General features: G+C 46.2%; 1 protein-coding gene across 1 annotated transcript in view; it reads right to left on the bottom strand.

Annotated features, from left to right (window-relative positions):
• Nucleotides 1-1,996: 1,996 nt before the first annotated feature.
• Nucleotides 1,997-8,840, bottom strand: part of LOC144695488 (TNF receptor-associated factor 2-like) — a 498,558-nt gene continuing 491,714 nt past the window's right edge. Inside the window, exons 7-8 of the mRNA XM_078566367.1 lie at nucleotides 5,933-6,019; nucleotides 1,997-4,441 (exon numbers count right to left, since the gene is read on the bottom strand). Coding sequence (XP_078422493.1) covers nucleotides 3,527-4,441; nucleotides 5,933-6,019 — 1,002 coding nt within the window. The 3' untranslated portion in view covers nucleotides 1,997-3,526. The remainder of the gene's footprint in view (nucleotides 4,442-5,932; nucleotides 6,020-8,840) is intronic.

The following is an 8,840-nucleotide window of genomic DNA, read 5'->3' as shown; positions in this document are numbered from 1 at the left end:
TTAGCTGACTTTGGTGACTCTGTTCAGTAGCCGCTCTCCAAGTATCTAAACAAACAAATAAAAGTTAGTATCTATCAAGCTGAGTTCCACCCAGGCTTGTCCAGTTGTAACTTCAGCTGGGGATCATAACACTCAGAGAAAACATTTCTTCTCATCTCTGTCTTAAATGAGCAACCCCTTATTTTTAAACAGTGACACCTAGTTCTAGATTCTCCCACAAGAGGAAACATCCTCTCCACATCCACCCCATCAGGATCTTAAAGGTGTCAATTAATCTTACTCTTCTAAATTCCATTGGATACAAGCCTAACCTGTCCAACCTTTCCTCATAAGATAACCCACCCATTCCAGGTATTAGCCTGGTAAACCTTCCGTGCTGCTTCTAATGCACTTACACCTGAGCAATTTTCCACATAGCCGGGTAGATGCCAGTGTTGTAGCTGTGCTGGAACAGCTTGGCTAGTGGACCGGCAAGTTCTGGAGCACAAGTTTTCAGTACTATTGCCAGGATATTGTCAGGGCCCATATCCTTTACAGTATCCAGTGCCTTCAGCTGTTTCTTGATATCACGTGGAGTGAACCAAATTGGCTGAAGACTGGAATCTGTGATGATGGGGACCTCCGGAGAAGGCAGAGATGGATCATCCACTCAGCACTTCTGGCTGAAGATTGTAGCAAATGTTTCCCACCTTGTCTTTTGCATTAATGTGCTTGGATCCTCCATCATTGAGGATCGGGTTATTTGTGAAGTCGTCTCCTCCAGTGAGCTGTTTAATTGTCCACCACCATTCATGACTGGAAGTGGCAGGACTGCAGAGCTTAAAGATCTCATCCATTGGTTGTGGAACTGCTTAACTCTGTCTATCACTTGCTGCTTATGCTGTTTGGCACGCAAGTAGTCCTGTATTATAGCTTCACCAGGTTGACACCTCATTTTTAGGTAAGCCTGGTGCTGCTCTTGGCATGCCCTCCTGCACTCTTCATTGAACCAGGGTTGATCCCCTTGCTTGATAGTAATGGTATAGTGGGGGATATGCCAGGCCTTGAGGTTATAAATTATCTTCAAGTATAATTCTGCTGCTGCTGATGGCCCACAGCACCTCATGAATGCCCAGTTTCATCTCCATGACGATTGTGATGTTCCAAACAGGAATGTAAATTAACTATCTTTTACATTCAAAACGCCCTTTGATTTTGTACCCCATATGAATAATTACCTTTTAACTACAGTTAATTCAGGCTGGTTTGATTTGCATTTATATCAGGGTTATTCTTTTTAATTTATTCTTTCATGGGATGTGGGCATCGCTGGCAAGGCCAGCATTTCCTGCCCATCCCTAATTGCCCCTGAACTGAGTGGCTTGCTCGGCCATTCCAGAGGGCAGTTAAGAGTCAACCACATTGTTGTGGGTCTGGAGTCACATGTAGGCCAGACCGGGTAAGGACGGCAGATTTCCTTCCCTAAAGGGCATTAGTGAACCAGATGGGGTTTTATGACAATCGATGATGGTTGTCATGGTCACTGTTACTTGAGACTAGCTTTCAATTTATTGATTGAATTTAAATTCCATGGTGGGATTTGAACTCATGTCCCCAGAGCATTAGCCTGGGCCTCTGGATTACTAGTCCAGTGACATTACCACCACACCACCATCTCCTCTATTACCAGTTTTTCTAACAGATTTTTCCATTTATCCACATTTTTTTTTTTAAATCCAATTCGGAATTCCAAAGGTTGTATTCTATTACCATATGAGTTATGAAGCTAAATTTTCACAACATGATTTTCTCACCTTAAAGCCATTGGGGGGCTTGAAAACAAGGATAAGAATGCTAAACTAATGTGGCTTCTCGAGATTTAATGTGGCTCAGTGTGCCCTGGTTTTCAGATCAGATAGTCGGGTCGGGGGTGGGGGGGGCCCTAAAATATTGAAGGGGGTCACTTAAAACGGAACCAACATGGCATTCGATCATAGACAAGAAACACTCAGTAAACGAAATGAGAAACCAAGCGATGAACTTTATTCACAAACACCTGAATATCCGCTGAGGTTTCGTATTTAAGTTTATGCAGTGACACCAATAAATAACAGGTTAAAATAAATACATCTGGCAACATGGAGGCATGCCTGCCAAGCATGTTGGGATTAAACTAACAAACATCTGTAACTCGGAGTAGCCATGGTTACTTATGGTGGTTCAAACACTAACAGCCACAGAAACAAATAGCCCATGAAAGATTTCCTCACTCCTCAAGAGGGTTCCCAATCACTGGAATTCTCCAGCCCAGAAAGATGTGGGTTCACAGTCGTCAAGTGTGTTCAAGGCCGGGATCAACCAAATTTTGGACTCTGAGGGAATTGAGCAATATCGGAGCAGTGTGGGGAAAGTGGAACTGATGTAGAAAATCAGCCATGATCTTATTGAGGCACCACGTGAACTATTACTTGTGTGTCCTTGTATAAAAATAACTTTTTTTTTTAAAGATTGCCCCACCCAACAACCGGAATTAATCCTCTCTCACACTTAAGGGTCACAGAAACAAAATGGGCCATTCGGCCCATCCACTCCATGGCGGTATTTTTCTCCACATGTCTAATCCCACTCTCCGGCTTGCTTCCAATGTCCATCTTTTTCAATCAACGGCCTTTGTTCCCTTTCCAAAATCTACTAAGGGATTTGTCAAAAATGGATGGGATCATTGGGCCCAAAGAGCTTCTTCTGTTTTGAGTACCTCTCACATTCTTAATCTGGTTGTCACAATTTCAGAGCAATCTGATCTACCTGAAGTGTTCAACAGTGCCCTGCCTATTGTCGTGGAGGGTGGCTGTGTTATAAAGTGCTTAATTACGTGGCCATAAAGCAGGAAAACATGTTAATGTTTCCCTCTTTGCATAGATTTTTCTCCTATTTCTATAAAATAATTGTTTTCACAGATTTAAATAAAACAAGGCTCTGGCCATGTTGAGGGTGACTCAACAGGCCACAAGCAACCTACATTGCCAAGTGTATGTTACCAGCCAACATCAAGCTAACGTTCACATTCAAGAAATTAGTTGAAGGGGGTCAAGGTTAAAAGGACAGCGTCTGACTCACTGCTCCATCCAGTCCCAGAGGGGGTAAGGACAGTGTCTGACCCACTGTCCCTCTCAATCCCCCACACCTGTTAAAACTTCTTAACGGATGGCTCAAGGGATCAGCTAACTCAGTTGGTTGGATGGCTAGAGTGTGGTTCAGGATACCGCCAAAAAATGAGCGATCAATCCCTGAGGCAGCCGAGGTATTTCTTGGGGCCCGCCTCCTCACCTTGCCCCACGCTCAAATCACAGCACAAGCAACAATGACCACAAAGAGGAATGATAGCTCAACCTTACCCATTGGAAATATCTACAAATAAGTGACAACAAAACAACATATTTTTAAACAAATAGAAACCGGTCTTTCAGTTACCACACATTAGAGCCACTGGCCCTGAAGTAGCAAAGACCACCCGCTCCGAGGGTCCGGTACCGTCAAACCTGATTGTTCACAATGCAAGACCAGATGTGTCGACAACCACTTTGAGAAAGATGGCATCATTCCGGAGGTAAGGGTTTGGTGGGTTTAGCAGGAGGTCCTGCTTCACAAACCTGGGGCATCCGCTGGCAACGTTCATGTGCGTCTTGGGCTTCTGGAAAGAGGCACTGAGGGCATCGGGCAGGAAGGATTCCTTGATGTGGTTCTGCTCCACCTGGTCCAGGAGGGCAAAGGTGACCTTCTGCTTGAAGGGCCAGGGGAGCACGTCATCGTACTCGCCCCTGACGATGGCCAGGAAGAGGGAGATGTGCGTCCCCTTCCCACTGCCATCTCCATAGGGGTAGATCCTGCAGCACAGCTTGTAGCCAAACGGCTCAGTGCAGAAGGACGAGGAGTAGAAGGAGGTCCTCTGCTCGGACTTGGCTGCCAAGAGGTGGGAGGAAAAGTTGTCGATCTTCCACACGAGGACCCCATAGCAGTTCATGTGCAGCAGAGGGCCGAACGGGTGGCTTGTGCCCTCCGAAGCTTTGCCCTTCCTCTGGAGGTCCTGGATCACCCGCTCGTTCTGTAGGCACCTCTGCTGCAGAAGCTCGATGAGGCTTTCGTACTTGTTCAGCTCCCTGTTGAGGACGCACAGGGCCTTCTCCAAAATCTCCGTCTTCCTGGTCAACTTGGAGAGGCCAGAGTCCTCACCTCCGGAGGTGCTGCCCGCTAGCAAAGCTTCATCCGTCACTCCTGGCCTCAGCGGCCGGCTCAGCAAGCCCGTCAGGGCCAAGACCTTGCTCATCACCAGTTGCTTGAAGCTCGAGTTTACATCCTCAGCACTGGACATCTTCGTCTGCAGGCTGAGAATGAGGGAGAGCAACTGCGTCAGATGTTGCTGCTGGGCCTCTCGCAAGTGCTCACCGAGGACTCCTCGCTCCGGCTGTTGAACACAATGTCCGAGAATGTTTAGCAAAGCCTTCAAATAGTAGTTGCTAAGCGCGGCTAGAGAAAAGAAACTCTTGCATTTGTATAGCGCCGTTCACCGCGTCAGGATATCCCAGGGCATTTTATAGCCAGGTAAATCCGTTGTTTTTTTTGTAACGTGAGAAATGCAGCAGTCAACTTGTGCACAGCAAGCTCCCACAAACAGCACTGCCACTATAGCCAGACCCACTCTTTTTAATGATATTGGTCCGGGACACCAGGTCCTGCTCAATTAATGCCATGGGATCTTTTACATCTACCTGAAAGAGATGGGAAATTCTTCTCGCACTTCTAGCCAACAACCTTGGCTTCTCGTATCTCCCCAATTTGCTGCCCTGAATTTCCCTCCTTAGTGTCCCCAAAATACGTTATCCCACTCACTCTCCCCCTCCCCAGCTCTTTACTGTGTTGACACTAAAGCTCGTCTCCCCAGCTCCCACTCTCGCTCATTCCCTCCCAGGATGTCAAAACTGGGGAGCTCTTCAGCTGATCTTCCCATCCTCCCTCTATCTGTGGACTTTTAAACTTCAAACTTAGCACTGCCTAATCATGACTGAGTAGTTTGCTCAGGTCTTCAATATCCAGCTTTGGCGATGTTCTATAGGGTTTCATTTGTCACCTACATTTCTGAAGGGCAAGTTAAGAAGGAACACCATCACCACCTTCTCAAGGGGCAGCTTTTACATCCTGGGGGTTACCATTGGCCAGAAACTGAACTGGACTAGCCATATAAATACTGTGGCTACAAGAGCAGGTCAGAGGCTGGGAATCCTGAGGTGAATAACTCACCTCCTGACTCCCCAAAGCCTGTCCACCATCTACAAGGCACAAGTCAGGTGTGTGATGGAATACTCCCCACTTGCCTGGATGAGTGCAGACCCCACAGCACTCAAGAAGCTTGACACCATCCAGGACAAAGCAGCCTGCTTGATTGGCACCACATCAACAAACATTCACTCCCTCCACCACCGACACACAGTAGCAGTAGTGTGTACCATCTACAAGATGCACTGCAGGAATTCACCAAGCCTCCTTAAGCAGCGCCTTCCAAACCCATAACCACTACCATCTAGAAGGACAAGGGCAGCAGACACATGGGAACACCACTACCTGGAGGTTCCCCTCCAAGTCACTCACCATCCTGACTTGGAAATATATCACCGTTCCTTCACTGTCGCTGGGTCAAAATCCTGGAACTCCCTCCCTAACAGCACTGTGGGTGTACCTACACCACACTGACTGCAGCAGTTCAAGAAGGCAGCTCACCACCACCTTCTCAAGGGCAACTAGGGATGGGCAATAAATGCTGGCCCAGCCAGCGAAGCCCACATCCCATGAACAAATAAAAAAATAGGGAGGGGAGATAAATGCTGTCTTTCTTGGTGACAATGTCATCCCAAAGAGTTAATAATATAAAACAACTATAGTATAGCGCGAAGAAAGGTACCTTGTCTTGGCAACCAGCCCTTTCAAATGGACAGGGTACCTTCACTCCAGGACAATCTCCTAGCTCAACATCAGAGTGGTTGGTTAGCTGCAAGAAAGGGAAATATAGATAATTATACTGGTAACCATACATTCATTCTTAACATTGGAATTTATTGCAATTATCCACCATCTACAAATAGTGTGATGGAATACATCCCACTTGCCTGGATGAGTGCAGCTCCCACAACACTCAAGAAGCTTGACACCATCCAGGAGAAAGCAACCCGCTTGATTGGCACCCCATCCACAAACATTCACTCCCTCCACCACCAACGCACAGTAGCAGCAGTGTGTACCATATACAAGATGCACTGCAGGAATTCACCAAGCCTTCTTAGACAGCACCTTACAAACCCATGAGTACTACCATCTAGAAGGACAAGGGCAACAGATACATGGGAACACCACCACCTGCAAATTCCCCTCCAAGTCACTCACCATCCTGACTTGGAAATATATCGGCCGTTCCTTCACTGTCGCTGGGTCAAAATCCTGGAACTCCCTCCCTAACAGCACTGTGGGTGTACCTACACCACATGGACTGCAGCGGTTCAAGGCAGCAGCTCACCACCACCTTCTTAAGGGGCAATTAGGGATGGGCAATAAATGCTAGCTATATCAGTGATATCATGTCCCATGGGTGAATAAATGAAGATATAAACACAACAATACCCAATTGCAGAGCACAGCATCTAACTGGTCCCAGAAGCCCCTGATGCACAACCAAATCATTTATCCACAACCTCCCTTGGCATTGCACATAGGGAATAATGGGAGCTACACAGCACAGAAACAGGCCTTTCGGCCCAACAGGTCCATGCTGTGCCATTTATGCCCCACATCAGCCTCCCCACATCTTAGTCCATCTCACCTTCCCAACAAACCATGTTGAATGTTGGATGGTTTTAATGAGGTGGCATTTAGAAGATGGGGATAATTGAGACAGGATATGAAGATGTAGGATTTTCAATAATCAGAACAGGTTCACAAGAAACCAATTGTTCCCTTTACGGTTGCAAGACTAAAATCTTCGACATCATGGCTGGAGTTTTACATCCCTCTGTGGTGGGGGCAGGGTGGTAAAATTGGTGAGCCGTCCATTCGCCATCAACTTCGGCAGGAACGCAAAATCCCGCTGACGTAAAATTCCGCTCCATGTCTCTTATTTTCAGCAATACTCAAGTTCCAAACTTCCAAAGAACTATCTTCAACAATATAAAATCAAACCATCCAATTTCATAATTAAATAGCGACACAAAAGGTGATTGGGAATAGAGAGGAAAGGAAACAGCATTTATATAGCGTCTTTCATGGCCATAGGGCATCTCAGCCAATGAAGTCCTTTTGAAGCAGAGTCATCGTTGTAGTTTCTTTTTCCCTTTATTCTTTCATGGGATGTGGGTTTTGCTGGCTAGGCCAGCATTTGTTGGCCATCCCCAATTGTCCTTGAACTGAGTGGTTTGCTAGACCATTTCAGAGGGCACTTAAGAGTCAACCACATTGCTCTGGGTCTAGAGTCACATGTGGGCCGGGTTGGGACATTAATGAGCCAGAAGGGATTTGTGGCAATCGATGATAGTTTCATGGTCACCATTGCTGAGACAAATGTAGGAAACACAGCAACCAATTTGCGCACAGCAAGTTTCCACAAACAGCAAAGTGACAATGGCCAGATAATCTTTTTTTGTGATGCTGACTGAGGAATAAATTGCCAAGGTTGTTGGCGATACCTCCCCTTCTTTTCCTTGAAATAGTGCCAGGGGATCTTTTACATCCACTCGGGAGAGCAGGCAAGGCCTTGTTGTATGATGTGTGTGCCTGCATGCCATTATAATGTAGAGGTCTCAGCAGAGCAAGGGTTAGCATGGGACTGGAGAATATCACCACCCACGGTATGATGTATGGACAGATATGGTAATAGACTGAGAGAACACTCTAGAAGCAGCCTGTATAGAGACAGCAGCACCAAGCATGGCAGTACCTAGTTAAAAATTAACAATAAATGGTTCATGTTTAAACACATAAGTCTCAAAATCTCATCATCAAGCCATCAAACAACCCATAGCACTCAGCTTAATGTCCCATCCAAAAATAAAAGCGCATCTTTGGTTTTTAGTTGTGTGTTCCAGTCCTGGGTTTTTTTTTTAAATATATTTGTTCATTGGATGTGGGCATCACTGGCTAGGCCAGCATTTGTTGCTCATCCCTAATTGCCCCTTGTTCAGAGGGCATTTTAAGAGTCAACCACATTGCTGTGGGTCTGGAGTCACATGTAGGCTAGACCGGGTAAGGACAGCAGATTTCCTTCCCTAAAGGGCATTAGTGAACCAGATGGGCTTTTAAAACAATCAGCGATGGGTTCATGTAGAAGTCATCAGACTTTTAATTCCAGATTTTTATTGAATTCAAATTTCATTTTTGTGGTGGGATTCGAACTCCGGATCCCAGACATCGCTAGTCCAGTGACAATACCACTATGCCATCGCATCCCCTCACTGGGCAGGACTTGAGCCTTCTGCTTTTGAATTGGGGACAAGAGCGCTACCAACTGCGCCACAACTGAAGGTTCCCTGCAGCACAGATTGAGGAGCTGATCGGGGTAAAAACGAGGCACAGCAGCGCCACTATTGGCAGTGAGGTGCATTACAAGCCTGACAAGTTTACACAGGGAGCTCCCAATACAAATGCAGACGGAAGAATTTATAACAAAAGTCGTTCACCCATTAAGCTGCATTTATATAACGCCTTTAGCATTATAAAAGATCCCAAGGCACCTCACAGGAGCACTATCAAACAAAATTTGACTCCGAGCCACATACAGAGATACTAGGGCAGAGAAAGGGGCATCTTAAAGGACAAGAGGGAGA

Source organism: Cetorhinus maximus, chromosome 21 (genome assembly GCF_964194155.1).
Source record: "Cetorhinus maximus chromosome 21, sCetMax3.hap1.1, whole genome shotgun sequence".
NCBI classification, from domain to species: Eukaryota; Metazoa; Chordata; class Chondrichthyes; order Lamniformes; family Cetorhinidae; genus Cetorhinus; species Cetorhinus maximus.
The sequence above is the reverse complement of the archived record's forward strand: the minus strand, read 5'-3'. Positions and strand labels throughout refer to the sequence as shown.